Here is a 20,037-nt window from a genome sequence, read left to right as displayed (position 1 = left end):
TTCATCTACTGTTGGCTCATTATCTGGGGGCTTTCAGACTGGAGCCTCTCATGTGTCTTTACTTGTGGGACTCTCCATCCCCAGACTCTATAAGCTGGGGACATACCTACAGACCAGATGGACCTGGCTGGGGCTGGCCCTGCCTCGCCTTCTGACCATTTCCAGTGAGAACGGGCAGCTGTATGGCTGCTGTTTTATACTTCATTCTGCCCATCTCTAAGGCAGGCAGGCATGCTGTCACTCCCAGCCCATTCTCATATCCATCTACAAAAGAAGAGTTAAGTGACAGAAAACTCCTGAAGCTCCTTGGAAGGTTTCAGTCAGCCTCCAGCCATTTCCTCGTTGAAAAGGCCGCGATGTTGTGGCTGCGGAAGGCCTGCTTCCACGCCTACTTTGGACCACAGTGAGTCACAGCTGCCTTGGCCTTAGGTTTCTTCTTCCTGTTCTCCTTTTATTCATTACATCAACCCCTCTGTTCTCTTCCCTTTTCACAAGCCTGGGAAATGATACAAGTACATACCACGGGTCCCTTCCAGACAGGCAGAAGACAGCATCCTGACCTCAGCATCGGAAGGTCTGGCCTTCCAGGTGTGCAGGGGAGCCCCATCTACCTGGGAGTGTCAGCAGCCTGTGCGTGTGTGGCCAATACTGTGAACCTTGCTCCCATAGAATGCCAGCGTCAAATGTCAGCACCCAGTTCAGGCTAGCTGCTGCCCACACGGAACCTGCCAGGCAAGATCTAACCTACAGATGCAGTGAATCACTTAACAAAGTAGGCAAACCAGTGGGCCCTGTCCAAGAGCTCAGAATCCACCAGCAGCCTGGGAAGCACCATAGATTCTAGACTAAGGGCTCCAAACCTTCCGGACGCTTTGGAGTCGTCTGGGGGACTTTCTAGAAATATGGTTTCCTGGACTTTCTCCCCAGAGAGTGCTGATTTCATTGGTCCAGGGTGAAGCTCAGGTACAAGAATTTTAGAGATCACTCTGGTGATTTCAACATGTTTCAGGGTTTAGAAACTGAGACCCTCCGACAATTCCATCCCACTACAGCACTGATATTTTGGGCCCAAAAGATAACTGCGGCCCCCACGCTTTTCCTAAAAAGCAGTATCCACTGTGTCAACAACCCAGGAATTTTTCCAAGCATGAGGTAGACCCTGATCTCTGTTCACCTTACAGATTCTCAAGCCCTCTTAGTGAAAGAATCATCTCTCTGGTGATGGACTCAAAGTTAGAAGGAAGGAGACAGCACTTGTATTTTGGGGTGCCCCATCATCCACACAAAATGGAGAGCTTTTATGTATTTTTGAATCTGGGTATCAGGTGTCTCCTAGAGTGTGCCTATCTCATGGAATCAATTCACTCTGACGACTAAACGCTGGTGTTGGCTGAGCTGTTCTAGTATGCCTAGCCTGTCCCAGCTACTGCTGAAAAGCTGGTTTGTCTCCTGACCTAGGCCATTCAAAAGGCTGTAACCACTGTAAGCCCTTGAAGTTACGGCAGGGTGGGGGTCCCAGTGAAGAGGCTGTGTGCTAGCACTGTGAGCACAGATGCCCCTCCCAGATGATTCTCCAACATCTCTATTAAATGGGCTGGGAGTGGTGGCCTGCACCTGCAGTCCCAGCACTTAGGAGGCAGAAGCAGGAGGATCACTGCAAATGCAAGGCCAGCCTGGTCTATGTGGTGAGCTACCAAGACTGTATCTCAAAACCAAATAAAGTAAAATACCTTCAGCAAGCCCAGCACAGAGCCGATTTATCCTAAATCAGATTTGACTGTATTTTATCTTCCAGGTAGCACCACCACACTGGCCAGTTCTGCATTGTAATCAGGGGCCAACAGAAAGTCCTCAGTTTGTCATTCCACTCTAAGGAGGACAGTTGGGAGTGGGCCCTGGACAGACCAAGAAATGGCCAGCGAAGATCCCAGAGTGACAGGTGAGCAGAGAAGAGTGTGTCCACTCCCAGTGTTTGCTTTGTCTTGACTTAAACCATCCAGACCTCAGGTTTGCTTCAAAACAAAACAGAACTTCACTCTCCGTCTTTTAGAACATGCCAACACGTTCCCCTTGCCCGTGACTTCTGTCATCTCGTGCCCGGCTTCTCACCGGCAGTCTCTTTGCCTGGCCAGGCTTCCCTAACCTCCATCGCCGTCTCCTCAGCACCGCTATGTACTGTTCTCAGCATGTCCGTGCTCACTGGCTCCACAGCAAGCCTGTGAAGAATGTTACCATCATGGCACCCACCTCCAGCTGAAGAAAGTGAACCAGAGCCAGGCTACAGCTAAGCTTATGGAAAGCCATGCCTTCTGGGGTTTATCTGCAGTCCCACCTCCACCCACCTCCAGGAAGCTAGCAGAGCTGGCTCCCCCTCTCCTGGATGGAAGCTCCTTCATATTCAGGGCCATATGACTTCATTTCTTCTGTGCCCATCATCTGGGCATGAAGATGATAATGAACCTTCGCTGGTCCCTCCCCGACTGCAGGGGCTGGGGGTCTCTGCTTCTCTAAGGAGCTGGGGTGAGCCTTGGACTTACATGTAGTCTGCATTCTGTGAGTGAAGTGACCTTGCCTGTCTTGTCCCTTATGGTGTTCCAGAGCCCTGTTCCTGCTCAGCGCATGGTGGGGCTCAGTAAACATCTGGGGAATGGACAGTGTATTCTTGAGAGAATCAGAGAACCTCTAAATCTTGGTTTCTTCTATAAATTTGGGATCAAAATCCTTTATCACTCAGGATTGATGTAACAGTCAAATTCAGTGAGACAATGGGTTCCCCAGACCCAGCCAGGGGCCGTGTTGTCATTTTCCCTACAGAGAAGCCAAGCCCTTCCCTCTAAACCCACGAGGCTCCTTTCTCGCTGCCCCTGCTCATGTATTCCAGGTTAGCCATACGTCCCTAGAGTCCATTCATTCCTTTCTCAGCACAGGCTGCGGGCAGGCTTTCTGTGAAGGTCCAGGTCTAAACATTGGGCTTCTGAGGCCACGGTCCATTGCATCTACTCCCTGCCACCCTGTCATATAGAGGCAGCCATGGAATGAGGGCTGCTGTGGTCCAATAAAACTTGCTTTGTGCAATGTACCTATGAGCAGGGAAGCTTGCTTTGTGCAATGTGCCCATGGGTAGCAGTTTGCTCCACCGTGGTGCTTGTGCAATTTCCCTCCCTAGAATACACATGCCTCTCTTCCCTTCATTCTCCTCCTCCTGCTGCCTGGTAAAATTCCAGTCCACGGTAGTCTCCCATCCTCTGGGCCTTGAGTGTATCAGATGTGCGACATTTTAACTCTCAAATGAAGGAAAGCATTTGCACTTGTATCCAGTCTTTCTCTCCTAAGCTGCACTTCTGGTGTATTTTAGTGTTTTCTTCCGGCTGCTGTAATAACACAGCCTGATGAAGGCAACTTCAGGAAGAAAAGGTTTGTTCTGACTTGCCGTTCCAGGCCACAGTTCATCACAGTGGGGAATCACGGTGGCAGGGGCTTGAGGGATGGTGAGTGTACTGCATCCGTAATCAGGACAGAGCAATGAATGTACACTCACGTACCGGTGCTCAGCTTGCTTTCTCTATAGTCATCATCATCATCGTCACCATCATCACCACCACCATCATCATCATCACCATTATTATCATCTCATATCATCATCATCATCACCATCATCATCATTGCCACCATCATCATCATCACCATCATTGCCACCATCATCATCATCACCATCATCATCATCGTCACCATCATCACCATCATCATCACCATTATCATCTCATATCATCATCATCATCACCATCATCATCATCGTCACCATCATCACCATCATCATCATCGCCATTATCATCTCATATCATCATCATCATCACCATCATCATCATCGTCACCATCATCACCATCATCATCATCACCATTATCATCTCATATCATCATCACCATCATCGTCATCATCATCATCATCATCGTGACCATCATCATCATTGTGACCATCATCATCATCACCACCACCACTACCATCATCATCACCATTGCGACAGCGTTGCCCTGACTGGCCTGGAGCTCACTATGAGACCAGATTGACTTCAAACTCAGAAATCCACCTGCTTTGCCTCCCGAGACTAGGATTCAAGGTGTACCCCTCTGGAGAGACCAGAATCCTTTAATTAGGGAATGGTGTCACGCAGTGATGGGTCTTCCCATCCCAGTTAAGGTAACCAAGACCCCCAAGCATGCCCGAAAGCCATCTCCCAGGAGAGTCTACTTTCCATCAAGTTAACTCTGCACTGTTTCCTCACGTCACAGCTACGGGCTGTTTAGCTCCACTCTCACTTCATGGGACCCCTATAGGCTAAGACTTGGTCATTTCCCTGGAGTTACTCTCTCCTCCCTTCCTGACAGGAGGCAGAGTTCAGAGATTACCTCAAACCCATTAACCCAGTATTCCTTGGATGGAACAGACTTTATGTTAGATGTGGTACCCACTGCTGGGCTCAGCTAACACGTAGCTGATCTCCAAGGAGGGGTCAGAGAAATAACGATGATTAGGTGTGAGGGAGGGGAAAGCAGCAGCAGAGTCCCAGCACAGAGCCCACTGTCCATGGGTCCCACACAGCCAGGCCCAAGAGCACCTCACTCCGCCCAGCACCCTGAGGGCTCACTGCCGAGAGCATGTGGGATGCATGGGGCTTCAGACGTGGGCTGACCTACTTCTTGGTAGCTGGCTGATAAGAATGAACACAATGCCATCAAATGACCTGTGACCTATGACAAGCCACTTCCCCTCTCATCTCAGGGAGCCGGTTTCCTCATCTGCCAAATCGTGAAGTGACACCGAAGAAGACGCTCCGAGGCCCGCCACAGGGACACAAGATAGGGAGGGTTTTCACCACCACTTCCTCCTCTCTTTCAGAGAACTGGGCGTGGGGCAGAAGACCTGGAGGACAGCTGGGTCCATCTGAATTGCGTCAGTAGCCACGGCCCAAAGGGACAAGAGCTCCCCTGCCCCCCTCTGCTGCTCGGCTCTTCTCGACGCTGGTGACCTGCTCTCTGTTTGTGTCAGCCAGACCTCACCTCAGCCAAGCTCCAACAGGTCTTCATTTCCTCTGACTCTTCGCACATCCGTCTGTCTAAAGCAACTGTCAGTTCCCTGAGTGGAAACCTCTAAGCACAGGCCAGGGAGAGAGCTGCAGGCATGTACCAAACAAAGGGTCATGCAGAGGCCCTCCAGGCCCAACCCCTGGGCTTTCTGTTGTGCTTGCCCCAAATGGGAACCTGGGGTTGGGGAAGGGCAGACACCCATCTGTCTAGGCTGGGTTTAAAATGCCCTGACCAATATACAAGCCCAGTAAAGGTCACAAGTCCCTTTGTGGCAGCCTCAACCAGATACAAAGAGGATTCTCCAGTGAGATGCACTGGAGGGTCCCTTCCTAGTTCCAATGTGCCCATGTGCCCACGTTCTGGAATGCTTCCTCTGTCCTACCATGCCAGTAAGAGGATTCATCCTGTCCATTTGTTACCTGTCTATGGTTCCCAAAATAAGAGGACTAGAAATTTCTAGATTGTGTTCTCCAATAGGTCTCCTGCAGCAGAGTGGGAAGGGACACCATCACAGAGACGTGCAGGACCCAAGTGACTCTGGAGTGGGTGGTGGAGACATAGGATAAAGGAAGTGGGCAAGAAACTGGAAAGAGAACGAAGTCCCCGAGACAGAAATGCAGAGCGAATAGTTAAGTCAGCAGCGGGAACTGACTGAGATGCCTCTGGGCTGAAGACTGTGAAAGGTACCATGGGAGATGAAACAGACAGGTGCGGTTCCACCTCTGGGAGCCCACAGGTCACCTGAGGAAGGAAGGCAGAAATGCATGCACTGTGGTACAAACAGGCTCAGAAGCATTGGCCGTCAGTGACTGGCATTCAGGCAGCCCCAATCAACGTGTCCCAGACAGTGTCCCCTCCCTCCCTCCCTCCCTCCCTCCCTCCCTCCCTCCCTCCCTCCCTTCCTTCCTTCCTTCCGTCTGTAGGAGCAACTCACCTGACTTGCTCAGTTCCAGAGGACAGTAGCACTAAACAGAAGGCCTGGGGAGCCCTAGCTCCAGGCGCTGTGCTGGAGACTTCATGGCATTACTGACCCCCCAGAATAACTTGAGTCAGGACACAGTGCCTTACCCAGAACACCTGCACTTGCCACTGGATCACACTGGCCACCTGATGCCATGGATTGGCCTTCTCTTTCAGCTCTGCAACTACCAGAAAGTCGGTTTCACGGAGCCTTACAACACGTAGTTTGGACACACAGTTTGTTGTGTCGAGTAATCGGGTAGGCATGCCTCGAAGTGCCTTGCTCGTAAGTACGGTGAAAATTGACAGACCTCAGCTCATCTGTGACCACAGAACTAGCTACCTGCGGCAGTGGTTTTTGTCTGGCAAGGCAAAAGAAAGCTGGGCCAGTGGGGGCTGACCCAGTATGAGCACTCTCTCCCATTTAACCTGGACCCCTAACAGGCTACATTATGATTTCCAAAAGCCCTAAGCATGATTTGTCACAGGTCTTACCATCCATAAACATCTGTTAAAAGCTATAGTTTATGGCCTTATCGGAACCACAACCATGCTAATACCCCATGTTCAGGCAGACGCCTTGATCAGCAAAGTGCCTGCTGTCCGAGCATGAGGACCTGAGTTCAGATGCCCAGGACCCATGTGTAGGCCAGGCCCAGTGGCACTTTCAGGAACAGGTGATCCTTGGAGCTCTCACTGGCCAGCCAGAAACCAAGAGAGATGCCTGCCATCGACCTGACCTCCATATGTACACACTTGTATGTGCACTTACACATATATGCACACACGTGCATGTGTACTTACACATATGTACACACACAACCGCATAAATCCATTTATTCATGCTGCCTGGGTAACATGGCAAGAGCCCATTGCAAAATAGATAATAAAGAATCCTCTGCAAATTACTTCTAAAGAGTCAGAATATACATACATAAAGAACTCCAGCAATTCAACAGAAACGTGAACAATCTGATCAAAAATGGCAAGGGCTTGAATAGGCATTTCTTCAAGGAAATATAAATGTTCAACAAGCACGTGAAATATGCCTAGGATCACTAAGTGTTGGGGGACAACATCAAAATCACAACAAAACCCCATTTTATTCCCATTGACTGTTTCTGATGTACACTGTGGGATGTGGAACACTTCTGGTATTAAATGGCTGGCCTAGTTGGCTTTCTGTCGCTGTGAGAAAACACCGGCCAAGCCAAACTGGGGAGGAGAGAGCTTATTTTGGCTTACAGGTAACAGTCCATCATGTAGGAAACCAAGGCAGGTACCCGAGGCAGGAGCTGAAGCAGAAACCATGGAGGTCTGCCGCTGACTGACTTGTTTCTAGGCTAGTGTTCGGCCGCCTTTCTTATACAGCCCAGCCTCACCTGCCTAGGGTTGGCACCGCCCACAGTGGACAGCATCAATTAGCAATCAAGAAAATGCCCCACAGCCATGTCTACAGGCCAGTCTGATGGAGGCAAATCCTCAGCTGAGGGTCCCTCTTCCCAGGTGTGCCAGGTTAAGGAGCAAGATCAGCAGCCCCCTCACCGGCAAATGTAAATCGGCGAAAGGATTGTGGAGAAGGTGTGGTGATTCATCAAAAGATTGACCTAGAATTCCCTAGGATTTAGCAAATGAAAGCAGGGCTATACAACACCAGAAGAAGCAACCTCAGGAGCCACTGGTAGGAGAGTGGATGGGTAGCATGTGGCCCATACCTACAGAGCAATATCTGTTAGCCCTAAAAAGGGAGACAGTTGAGAGTGGAGTGCCCTCACGCTCAGTTCCTAGAGTAGTTAAACAGGTAAGGGGTTTCAGTCTGGGAAAATTAAAAAGCTCTGGAGACTGGGGCCAGGGACCCAGCAGTAGGGCACCTGCTTATCATGCTCAAGGCTCTGCCCCCTAAAGTTGTAGCAACTGGATGTGGTGGCAGTCGACAATGCGACTATCACATGTGGTGTCCCAGAACTGGGTGTACATTAGCGACAGTGGAAACGGTAAATGGTCTGTGTATTTCACTGTGGAACAACAGGCGTCACTTCCTGGTGGAGTACAAGACCATTCCAAGAGCACGGAAATCTGGAGGCCACCATCTGGGTCTACCTTGTTTACACAAAGTTGTGAGTCTCTCTTCAATCCTACACTTCAGACACGTTAGGGGTCAGTCTAACTCCTAAGCAAGTTGAGCCCCATCCTGAGCCCTCCAGATTCAGCCTCCTTTCCTGTGACCAGCTCCTGGTCGGGTTGTGGCTGCCAACAGGACATAAGTCAGATATCCATCCCAAGTTATAAAGCAGCACAGGGCAGAGGCAAAGGGACTTCAGTTCCCACCCAGCACATGGACATTTGCTAGGAGAGGGGCAGCCTGGCCTTGTCCAGCTGCCAGGACACACCGACACTTCGTTGCCTGCTGGTGGGCAAGCAGCCCTCCCTGACTGTTACCTGGAAGCCCGCTTCTCCCTTCAGCATGCGGGCCATGGGCGGCCAGGCTAGGTCCCCAGGCTCTCACGAGGGTATCCTGAGCCATGAAGAAGAGGAAACTGAGACCCCAGATAAAGGCAGGTCTGGGTTTTCCACACAGGAAGCCCGCAGCGCCACATCATATATAGATCCGGGGTACCTGACAAGTTGAGAGGAGAGAGGGGGATGCAGCCCCCAGGCTGGGCCTGTCAAGTGTCTCCCCTTTAAGCTTGTGTTCTGGAGAGCTCAACCTGACAGGAAGAAACAAGGCCTCAGAATCTTCCTAAGCTGTATGGGGAGGGAGTTGCTGTATGTTCCACAAACGGAAACTGGTAAAACCCACCTCACTCAACACAAACAGTCTACACTCACAAAGACAGAGAGGGGCAGGAGGAGGTGGCCTGGCCCAAGTTCTGAGCATGAACAGGATGGCTAAGGCCAGGGGGTCCTGGAAGAAGGGACCCATGCCAGCCTTCAGGTATGCTTTCTGATCTCGCCTTAGTGGAAATCTTTACAACGTAAAAAATTAGGGGCTCACTATCTAGGTTCCCCCTCGGGCTCAGGAGGTAGAAGGGTCTATTCCCGTGCAAATAGAGGTGAGTCTTTCCAGAAGCGACACAAAGGCTGGCCACCTCGCAGGTATGATGGCCTGGAAGGACTGGATGAAGGACCTGCGCCTAAGGGTGGTGCGACTGGGTTGCGGCCTCCGTCAGCGGCCAGGGCTGGCATGAGAAGCAGCCCTCTGCTGACTGCTCTGTCCACCACCCTGTCACCCCAGGTGCTAGGAAAGCCCCCAAAGGGCTGTCACAAGCCTTGTCCCCCTAACCTTGAAATAAGAACACCATGAGGAGAGTAAAGGGGAGCCTATGGGCAATCCTGGGGCGCCTGAGCCTGCTGTCCTATCTGCTGAGCGGGTCTGCTGGGCATAAAGCATTTTACCAGTAAGGTAAGTGACTTACCTACAGTCTGTTTTCAGCCCAGGAACTTCCAGGGAATCTGCCATCAGTACTCAAATCGCATTGCTACTGGAGAAATCCCTGAACTAGCATGCACTTCCTGAACAGGTGACTCCTGGGCTTCAGAGTATGTAAAAGTCCTCAAAGGGAATACTAATGCAGTTCTAGGGCCCTGCCTGCAAAGATTCAGACGCCAATCTCTACTTCCCGAAAGCGGCTCGAAGAGTAATCCCTATATGGGTGGCAAGGTCCCCTTTGAACCACGTCAGCGGCCCAGAGAAGTGTGGAATATGGAGGGTAGATCATCTGTCCTTACCAGGGCTCCCAAGCAGCTGGAGTCAGAGGCACAAAGCCAGAGAGGCAGAGGTCAGAGGTCACACTCTTTACTGAGAAAGTGGACAGACCTCGCAAGGTTCAGAGAGGGAGGCAGAAGCATGGCAGAAACAACTAAGGCTTTCCCACACACTCCGTGTCCCAGTTTCCCTGGTGGCTAGATGTGGTCTTATGACAGTTCCAGTTAATGTCAAATGGGTAAAAGAACCAAATTATTTGGACTATGCGGTGGTGGTGCACACCTTTAATCCTAGTACTTAGGAGGCAGAGGCAGCCTGGTCTACAGAGCAAGTGCCAGGACACCTACAAAGGGAAACCCTATCAAAAAAGCAAAAAGAAAAGAAAAAATTATTTTTAAATATATATACAATAAATGCAAGTATATGTGTATACACATGCATATAAAGGGAAGTCGTGTCTCTTGGGGTGATAATACTCCCTGCAAAGGTCATAGTCTATCTACCAAAACCCCACTGCCAGGCATGGGACAGCTCCCTTTGAGTTGTTAGTCAAGGAAGTTGAAGAGACTCCAAAAATAATATAAGGTATTGCTGTTGCCTTGGTTACCTCCAGAACCTGAAGGAAAGACCCTATTGCTGAGTCAGTATCATTCCTAACTGCATTTTCTTTATCCTTGGGCCCACAGATAAGGGTAGCTTCCGCCTCTCACTAAAGATGACCCTTTTTTGCGGCAGATGGAGAGCATTGTAGAAATCACAAGCAGTCAAAATGCAGGAACCATGGACTGCGGGGGTCCAATCACAATCGACACATCTGCAGCACAGCTGCTGCACCCAAGGATCCAGGATCATCTGGGAGGAACGGCGGAAAGACCGTAAGAACCAGAAGTCCAGGGCATCTGCTGTGACGTTGTCTTGTATGTATGACAGGGAAGTTGCAGTCATGAAATCTCAAAATATGGTTTGCCTAAACAAGACCTGTGTATTTATAATGCCAACATGCCAAAGTGGATGAAGGACACCTTACAAGACCTCACTCCTACATGATGGCAACTAATGGCTGTTGAGGTAAAGAAACTGTCTTCTCCAGGGACAAGTGCCCCATCAACTATCCGTGCCCAGGTGGCCAATCCTAAACAAATACACATATGAACATGAAATGGACTCAGCAGGCTACATTTATATGTATATATGTGTGTATGTATGTATGCATGTAGCAATAAAGAAGATCTCATAAATCTGAGAGGGAATGGGGGTCACAGGAGGAGCTGGAGTGGGGAGCAGGGAGGAATGGAATCATAAACACAGCACTCATCTATGAAATTATTATTTTTTTTAAAAATAAAACATTATTATGGGCCCTGGCTCACAAAAGCCTCCCATGTGTTATCCTGAAGTTCCCAGTCCTCTGACTGATTCTCTGCAAAGAGAAATAAACTTATTTATACCCAGTGACTAAAAACTAGGGAGAGTTTGTCCCAGGAGCTAATCCATCCTGGTTGTACAAGGAAGACATAGCAGCTAACGGGAACAGATAACAGGTACATCTGCCTTCGTAACCAAGTCCATGCTGCCGCTCTGACCCGAAGGGCACAATTCCTGGTCTCACAGGACTGGCATTTTCTCAGGGAAAAGCACAGCTGGCACAGCTGGAGGAGGCAACAAATTGAAGGGATGGAGCAGAGACCACATTCCTAACTACCAGACCAAGAATCCCTTGTGGTTAGTCCTGGGCAGTGTGAGCTCTGGGAGAGGGCACAGGAGCAACCCAACTGTTCATCTGAGAGCCCTGCCTTGTTTTTATTGCTCCAAGTTTGCAGCTATCTTATTTTTAGTGTTTTCTCGAAGGCTGAGGTGGTCAGGGGCAGAAACCGTGCCTGAGGCCTGGGTGTGCTGCTGGTAGCAGGGGATGCTCATTGTCCTGACTGGTCTCAGGGTTGCCAGCTGTGTCCAGAGCATCTCAGGCCCTGCTGCAGGCAAGGGGCAGTGGGAGAAACAAGGGATGGAATCAGGAGTTGCACAGTGCCCCGTAGCCTGCTTACTTCTGGTGTTTCCCTTAATTGAAAAGAATCCAAGGATCTCAAGGCAGTCTGAAGAAAGGCCGGTGTTGGGGGTGCTGGGGAGCAGAATGTGCTCAAACACAATCCTAGCCAGGGAGTCAGCCTTTGTTCTCCACACCCACAGAGAACACACACCAGGACAGGTTTTCAGCCAGCGAAGTCTTTCCATTTTTGGATAAACACCACAAGTAAGTGTTAAACAATCAATCGATTACAATGACCTCCTGCTACTATCCACAGAGTTAATGTCCCGTGGGCTAGGTGCCTTTGAGGGATGGATGGCAAGGGCCTTATAAAGCCTTATCCAGCCTATGGCTGTTTAGGTCTTTTCAGAGAAGGCAAGCCTGGTTCTGTCCTGGTCACCCACCAAGCAGGAAGAGGACTTGAAAGGGAGGCTGAGGTCATTAGTCCAAGTTCCAGCTCGCCAGACACAGTTGTACAGCCTGGTGAAGCCCTCCCCTTTCTCACACCGTTCTCTCCATCTGCCAAGGGGGGGGCACTCTGCCTTGTGTCTCCTCAGAACCCCCACCACGACGACCTGCCAGGGTCCCAGAGTCCCTGAAGCCCTAGAACATGCAGGCACTCCTCCATCTTAGCTGGGGGTAACTGTGTGCAAACACCGCAGCCTGCCTGAGTCCTAGCGCTGGTTTCCCTTCAAACCATTTTTGATACATGTGACCCAGAAAACACAGACTGTGCTCAGTCCAAGAGAGTACCAGCTCTGCATCCTGAAACTGACACCGTGACTCAAAAGGCCCCAAGCCTGATTCAAATATAACACATTGCCCCAGGAAGCTGCTGTCTGTGCAGAGGAAAGAGCAGGTGGGCCCAGAGTTGGCCCCATTCCTCCTCGCCGCCTCCAGGCCTCATCTGTATAAAGAGGGGAAGACCCCTCATGTCTCCCACTCCCACCAAAGGGGGCTGGAGAGAGGCCTGTGAGACTGCCTTGAGATGAGCCAGCGACAGCTCCCAGGGGAAGGCACCAAAGCGTAGAGGGACTTTCTTGCCATTGGGTTCCACCAGGCACACCGAGCAGCTGACACAGGTTGTTCTGACAAGTCTATTTATAGAAGAATCTTGGCCTTTCCCGAGGGACCTAAGTCTCTGAGTGACAAGGAAACACACACACACACACACACACACACACACACACACACACACACACATTTCTTCCCTTTGAGACAAGGGGAAAAAATCTCTTAGGAGCTCAAATGCAATTTCTCTTTGAGCAGGAGAGAAAGATTTGCTTAGGGGGTCACAATGGGGTCAATATAAGGCAATTCACCCTGAAATTCTTTCTAGAGTTACTCCAAGAGAGAAGGTAGAGCTGGGAAATTTACTAAAGGAAAAAAATAGAGCAGAATAAAATACTACCGATGAGAAGAAACATCCTAAGTGTTTGGAGGCGCACCCTCAGCTGCAAGCTGGTTCCACACACCTCTACAGAGCAGGGAATCATATTAGAGCCAGGTCACCCAGTTCCACTCCACCTCTGGGTGAGTGAGGTGCCAAAGGCTAGACTACAGCCGAGAAAACCTCTCTGCCCCTGACCACAGTCCTGAATGTTCAAGGCTAAGTCGGGGCATGCCACCTCCCCTTCCTTCTCTGAAGTAGTTAACCCTTATTGTCCTGTTTGGCATCTTGTTTTCAGAGAATGAGTTCCTTGGAGGGGATGCCTGTCCTTGCTGAGAGTACAGACACTGGCAAAATGGTAAAGAAACACACAAAGGACCCAAGATGTAGTGGATTCCAGGTACAAAGTAAAGGACAGCCTCCTCTGGGGCAATGCTGGGGAGGGGGTGAGGGATGGAGAGAGGAGATGTCTGAGCTTGGAGGAAGCCTTCTCCAAGGGAGAGATGGAGAGGGAAAGCCGTTGCCCCTTCCTCGTCTCATCACAGCTATTTTCTTGTAAGGGTATCTCCGTTTCTCCCCAGGAATACCAGAAACAATCACCTCTGTCAATGGCCAAGTAAGAGGCGCTCTTGCAGTGCCCTTCCGTGCCCAGTTATGCAAAACTTTCACCCTCTGGGACTAGGCTGGTAGTGAGAAGCAAGGCAGAAGCTCAACTTTGTTTTAAAAACAGGAACCGTTTCCTTCCCGGGCAGCAACAAAACTTGCTAAAGCAATAAAACATCAGTTGCCTATCAGAATGACCTAGAAAGCCTTCCACATTTCCCAAGCCCTGTCAGGATTCTCTGCATCTCACAATTCCGCTTGTAGTTACGATGGTGGGCCACTGCTCCAGACTGGGGGAGGGGATCACAATGAAGCAAGAACCCCAAGAGAGGGTGGGACACTTCCCCTCTGCAATGATGTTTTTCTGCCTGAGGCCTACCTAGCCACAGAAGGAACTATTGCCTCCCTGTCCCCCACCCCCAAAATCAAGTACATGACCCCATGGATCTGTTTAAGTTGCCTCCTTCAGCATAAACACACAAGCCACCTTTGGGTTCTGTGTTATCTCATCAAGGAAAGGCTCAAAGCATTTGCCTAAAGTCAGAACTCAGTCAAGGCAGGGCCTGCGGGCAGAATAACCTACTCACAAATGAGGCAGCGAGAAAGGCTTGGGGAGTTTTGGGGTAATTCTAATTGGTGAAGGGCCACTGGATTAAGGATGAACTCGCCATACACCTGGAAACGGAACCACTTACATCTGTCTCCAAACCAGCCGCTCCACACCTTTACCCCTGCCGATACATGCGGCAGCTAGTGCGGCTGCGCGGCACCCAGGAGAGTATAGCCAGAGGACCAGCATGGGTAGTCAAAGGCCAGCATGTTTAAGAAACACACGGCCCCTTTAGATGACCCAAGCCTACTCAGGAGCTAAAACGGTACAATGACGACAGCCTAGGCAAGAAGTCTGTTTTTAAAAGCATTCTGGACTTCTGCAAAGTCGCTAGGCTAGGTTTTAAAATGGTTTCTAGTCACACGCAACACGGAAGTCTCAATTTGTATTTATCTGCGGAGGGCCTGGGCTCCCTCTCTTTCCCATCCACAATCTGTAAACTCAAATTAGGAGTGGAACGACACAGAGAAGGTGCCCAGTTACCCGTTCAGGAACAGGTAGGTGAGCATGCAGCCATCCATGAACCAGCAAGGTCCCCAAATCCTAGAGAGCCATTCTGAAAGGTCTAAGGGTGGGAGTTAGTGAGAGCGGGGCTGACCAGAATAGTGCCTGAAGCGGCTCTACCAACACATGGCTCTTGCCGGGGGAGAGGGGATGCCAGTTTCCCGCGTAGGCCACCGAGCTTATTTCCTCCCTTGAAGGTGCTTGTAATCATCGTGTTTACCTTTGAAGGCTGCTTGCTCTGCACATTCCTGAAAAAGGTGGTCTTAGCAGTAAAGAAGCAGTCTTCCAGTTCCTCGTCCAGGCTGCAGTACCCACTGCTCATGCTGCTGTCCACGGTCATTGGGTCGCGCCCCTGTCTGAGAGCTCATCGGACTGCGGGGCTGGGGCTGTGGAAGGGGCCCTTCGGATTCTGTGCCTGATCAGGTACGGGTGCTAGTGGGCGACAGCGACCACGCGGGACCTGCTGGGCAGCCTGCGCTTCCTTCGCTGGGGCTCCAGGCTCCACAGCAGCCTGGGACTCTCTCTGCAGCCGCATCTGAGGTCCTGAGCGCTGCGCTTGCCTGCTGGCTCCCCGCCCAGCGTGCTGACGAGCCACCCCTACACCTCCCTCTCCCAGCGCCTTTCCTGTACTGCTCTGTGCAGCTCTAAAGCCACTTCCTCTCGCAAGGTTCCCCAAAACCCTGCTGGTTGTCATTCGCCCCACCCGACCAGCTGAGCGCCAAGGACCCCTGGTGGGGATGCCAGAGATAGGGACCAGCCAGGATGCACCTGACGAGAGTTCGCTCCGCCCTCTCTACCTCCTTCTGGAAGCAGCCTTTCTCACTTGCTATGGTGGCAGCTTTGAAGCAAAGGTATATCTCCCTTCACGATTTCTTCTTTCCCATCCTCTCCATCATCCCACCCCACAATCCTTCCCCGCTCCCAGGAACTAGGTCAGTCAGTGGTTAGAGAAGTAGCCGGAGGTGGAAATCATTATCCGGCCAGCCCGGAGGAGAAGCAACGTTTTAACTTGAAAAGGCCAGAGGAAACCGCGGGGTCTAATAAGTACTTGCAAGGCCCAGGCAAAGTGATGCAGGGTGGAGCGGACCCACCCTTCCAGCTGTAGAACTTCACCTTCAAAGAGCCTGCAGACAGCACCTGGTTATTTGCCCATCTCCCTGACAGTCTGGCGAGGGAGGCTCTTAGCCAGATGGAGTCATTCCTATACTTAATTCTCCAGTGACTAGGCGGGCCAGAAGAAACACTATTCTTCTTTGGGCCTGGATCCTTGCAGGCCGTCAGAGAACGAACACCTCTGCAACTTCCGGATCTCGTTGGTCCTACAGCAGTTCGGGCTACCGTTGTTTGAGCAACACCTATGAGTGCTGGGTGTTGGCGTGCAGTCAGCCATTAATTTTAAACACTAAACAGAGACCATGAATTCCGTCTCATGGTCGAGGAAGCCAAAGCTTAGGGTCATGCAAACAGGCCATGTATGGCCCAGTCAGAGCAGATCCGTGACCCTGCTCTGGGGTCTATGTGCTCCGAGTGACTGTGACGGACCGTCCTTCAGCTAGGATGAGGCTGTTTGGTGGGTGTTCTGCCATCTTTAAGTGCACAGCAAGCTGGAGCCCCAGGAATGAATGCACAGTCCTCAGAGGCTGACACCTTGAACAGCGGCAACCATGTTTACAGACTGATGACCTGCGACCCCAGGTATGGAGAGGGGTGGAGGAGGCTATCAGGACCCAGGTCTCTGAGGCTGTTCTCACAGTTTGCCATAGTCGAGTGCTGGGGAAGTTCAGGCTGGCAAAGGGTCAGACTCCCCACCTCAGACATCAAGTTTAAGCAGTGATTACTTTGTGAGGAACCTTCTTCCCCTCCTCAGCCAAATCTGCCGGTGCCTAGGGACTTTAAAGCTGCAGCCTAGTTGGGTTCCATCCTCCCAAGAAGAAGCCAGTAGACAGAAGCACCCCTGGGCTGGTGCCCTCAACCCAGAACCTTCAATACTACCAGCTCCCCCTTCCTAGAAGGATGGTAAGCAGGCTGGGGATTAGGGTGGGGTAGGGGACTAAGGAGAATTTGCTAGGAGTTGGGGGAGACCTCCCTGGGTGGGGACTGAAGGTAGGTTTGCCTCAGCCCACAGCAATCTTCCTGCGGCGTGAGGCTTTTCCCCAGGGACAGCTGGTATCAGCTTCCACATCTGATGTTGGTGAGACAAATACTCAGGGGCCTCCTGGTACCCACAGGCCACCCAGAGCGTCCTACCTTTGTCCAGCTAGAAAACCCAGGTTCAAGTGAGCTGTCTACCACCCAGAAACACCTCTGTGTCCTTGGGGTCACCCACGGAGCTCTGCAGTGCCACCGTGGTGGTACGGTGTTTAAACTGTGCGATCTCAAGCATAACTAATAACAACCTTTCCAATGCCAGGCTCGAGCCTCCCAGAAAGCGGCACAAGTCCCTTCTTGTGCACAGCGCGTGGGATGCCAGAGGTGAGGAAGAAAGTTCCCTCAGGGACGCTGCGTGCTTGGAGTATCGCTCCATGCGATCCCAAACACTGTGAAAGCTGACACCAAATAGGGCTTTTCAGAATGCCTTCGATACCCTTACTTCTCTTAGGCCGCTCTATGATCTTAAGAGCGAGTATTGTGCCCATTTTACAGGTGGAAAGAATGATGGAAGTAACTTGTTCCATCCCAGTTCATTACTTCCAAAGCCTCCCGACTCCCGACTCCTGGTCACACTGTCTTCTCTCGCATCCACCCCCACCTGCCAGTGGATCAGCAAAGCAGAGAAATCTGCAAAGATCATATACCCAACAGAGCTATGAGCAGCCTCTGCAGGCCAAAGCTGACGGGCGCCAGAGTCTCAAAGGGAGGGAGCCCGGTTGCCCTGAGCACCTAGCTGGAACCTTGACATTGAATAATTAACAATAGTGACATCAATTGGTCCTGGGAAGGGAGGGGGCGTGGAGGAGCTTGGGTGGCAGGTTTTCAACTTCTAAAGGGTAAGCCATAAAGCATGGGAACTGCCTGGTCTTGCCCATGGGGCCAGGAACAGGGCCTGGACCCAAAGTGTGCTGCGCAGGTCCCTAGCTGCGCCGCGCAGGTTGTGAAAGCCTTGGCGGAGTACTGAACGGCCCACTTCCCTGACTCAACGTCAGATGATGAAAGATGTGCTTTTAACCTTTACTCCTTTCTCACATGGAACCCTAACAGGAGGCCGGAGCCCTTGTCAGGTTCAGCCTGGGGTGCGGCTTGGTCAGGAAAAGCCAGGATCTGTGAGGCAGGGACTGTTGTGTTTGCCTGCATGTATCTGTGCACACCAGCATGCCTGGTCCCTTGGAGACCAGACGAGGGTGTCAGATCTTTTGGAACTGGAGTTACAGATGGTTGTGAGCTGCCATTTGAGTACCAGGAATCTAACCCAGTTCTTCCGGAAGAGCATCAATATTCTTAACCTCTGAGCCACCTCTCCAGCTCCTACCCCAAGTCGACTTGATTAAGCATCTTGAACAACTGTGGACCTCAGATTTCTGCACAGTTGAGCATCAGGGATGAAGATCCGTGTAAGAACCACGAACAGAAGCTGGAAACTGGCATGATGTACCTCCCACCCTGAATACACACCGAGAAGTGAACATTTGCTAATGTTGCGCCAACTCCATGTGCGCCATCTCATCTGACCTCTCCAACAAGCTCGCGAGGAGACTGTTACTCTCTGTCTTACAAAGAGGAGGAGACTCAGGCAGTTTAATAACTTACCGCTTAGTCATGCGTGCCAGTTAACGGTGGAGATGAATCAACGCTATGGGGTTTGATTCCAGACTCCGTCCTTCTAGGCCCATGATTACTGCCATAATTACAGCACTGCCCGAAACTGTACTTGCTCACAGACAAGGTAGAGCCACTCTCCCCACTGCCTGGACTCCTGTCCTTCCTTCTCTCCCAGTGTGTGTCTAATCTACGCCAATGGTTTCCGTCCCCTTTGACAGACACATTGTAGTTCTCGTTCCCAAGCAGCAGCCTGCCCACTTATCTTAGCTGGCTTTCTCCTGCTGAGCAACTCTGGGAGGAAAGGGTTTGTTTTGTCTTACAGCTTACAGTCCATCGCTGATGGAAATCGGGACAGAATCTGGAGGCAGGAACTGGAGCGTAGATCACAGAGGAACACTACTTACTGGCTTGCCCTCAACACCTTGCTCAGTCTTTTATCTTAGAAAACCCAGGATAACCTGCCCTGGGGAGTGGCACCATCCACAGTGGGCTGGGCTCTCCCCTATCAATCATGACCCACAGACTTAACCTAGAGGCCAGTTTGATGGAGACGTTGTCTCAGTTGAGGCTTCCTCTTCTCAGGAGACTCTAATTTGTGTCAAAGTTGACAGAAAACCAATCAGCGCACAGTTGTAGCCCCATTCTTAACAAACCTGAAATCAGTCTCAGTATTTCTTGCTTGCCTCTCCACCTGCTCATCCCTTCCACCCTAAATCACTGCACAGCCGTCTAAGAACTTCCTTTGTTACTGTCCCCTCCTCCGCCACACTTTACCTCCTATTGTCAAAGTTACTCTCCCCAGCTCTACCCACGGTAAGTCCTCCATCACAAAACCTTCCATACAAGCTGGGAGGTGGTGGTGCACACCTTTAACCCCAGCACTTGGAGGTAGAGGCAAGTGGATCTCTGCGGGTTTGAGGCCAGCCTGGTCTACAGAGCTAGTTCCAGGATAGCCAGGTTAACAACACAAAGAAACCCTGTCTCAAAAAAGCAAACAAAACAAAACAAAGCAAACAAGCAAACAGAAACCCTTCCAAGCAGACATCAATTGCTGGTGTTTTCATTTCATGTAACAACTATTTCCACATAACTAGGTGTTTGAGTTTGGACATAAATGACGGACACAAAAGATAAGTACCGGTTCTTGTGGTGGAATCTAGGGAGAGCCACAGGAGCTTTGTGTCGTCAAAGTTACTGATCTCTTACACACCTTTGTGTCCTCAGAGTTCCTAAGCTCTTACACACCTTTGTGTCCTCAGAGTTCCTAGCTCTTACACACCTTTGTGTCATCAAAGTTACTGATCTCTTGCTCACCTTACCAGACCTTGATGGAGGACGGTGGTCCTTGGACTTCCCACAGGGCAGGGAACCCTAATGGCTCTTTGGGCTGACGAGGGAGGGGG

At 51.0% G+C, this 20,037-nt stretch overlaps 1 protein-coding gene across 3 annotated transcripts in view; it reads right to left on the bottom strand.

Annotated features, from left to right (window-relative positions):
* The window catches only part of Rassf5 (Ras association domain family member 5), a 67,598-nt gene that overhangs the window by 8,165 nt on the left and 39,396 nt on the right, over positions 1-20,037 (bottom strand). Inside the window, exon 1 of one of the 3 annotated variants that reach the window (XM_050147718.1) lies at positions 15,099-15,547. The exons of the other annotated variants lie outside the window; for them this stretch is intronic. Coding sequence (XP_050003675.1) covers positions 15,099-15,218 — 120 coding nt within the window. The 5' untranslated portion in view covers positions 15,219-15,547. Of the gene's footprint in view, positions 1-15,098; positions 15,548-20,037 lie in introns of those variants that run through there. 3 annotated transcript variants of the gene reach the window in all.

This window comes from Alexandromys fortis, unplaced genomic scaffold (assembly GCF_014885135.2).
Source record: "Alexandromys fortis isolate MF-2015 unplaced genomic scaffold, M_Fortis_MF-2015_v1.1 scaffold_58, whole genome shotgun sequence".
Lineage (NCBI taxonomy): Eukaryota > Metazoa > Chordata > Mammalia > Rodentia > Cricetidae > Alexandromys > Alexandromys fortis.
This window is presented reverse-complemented; position numbering and strand designations above follow the sequence as displayed.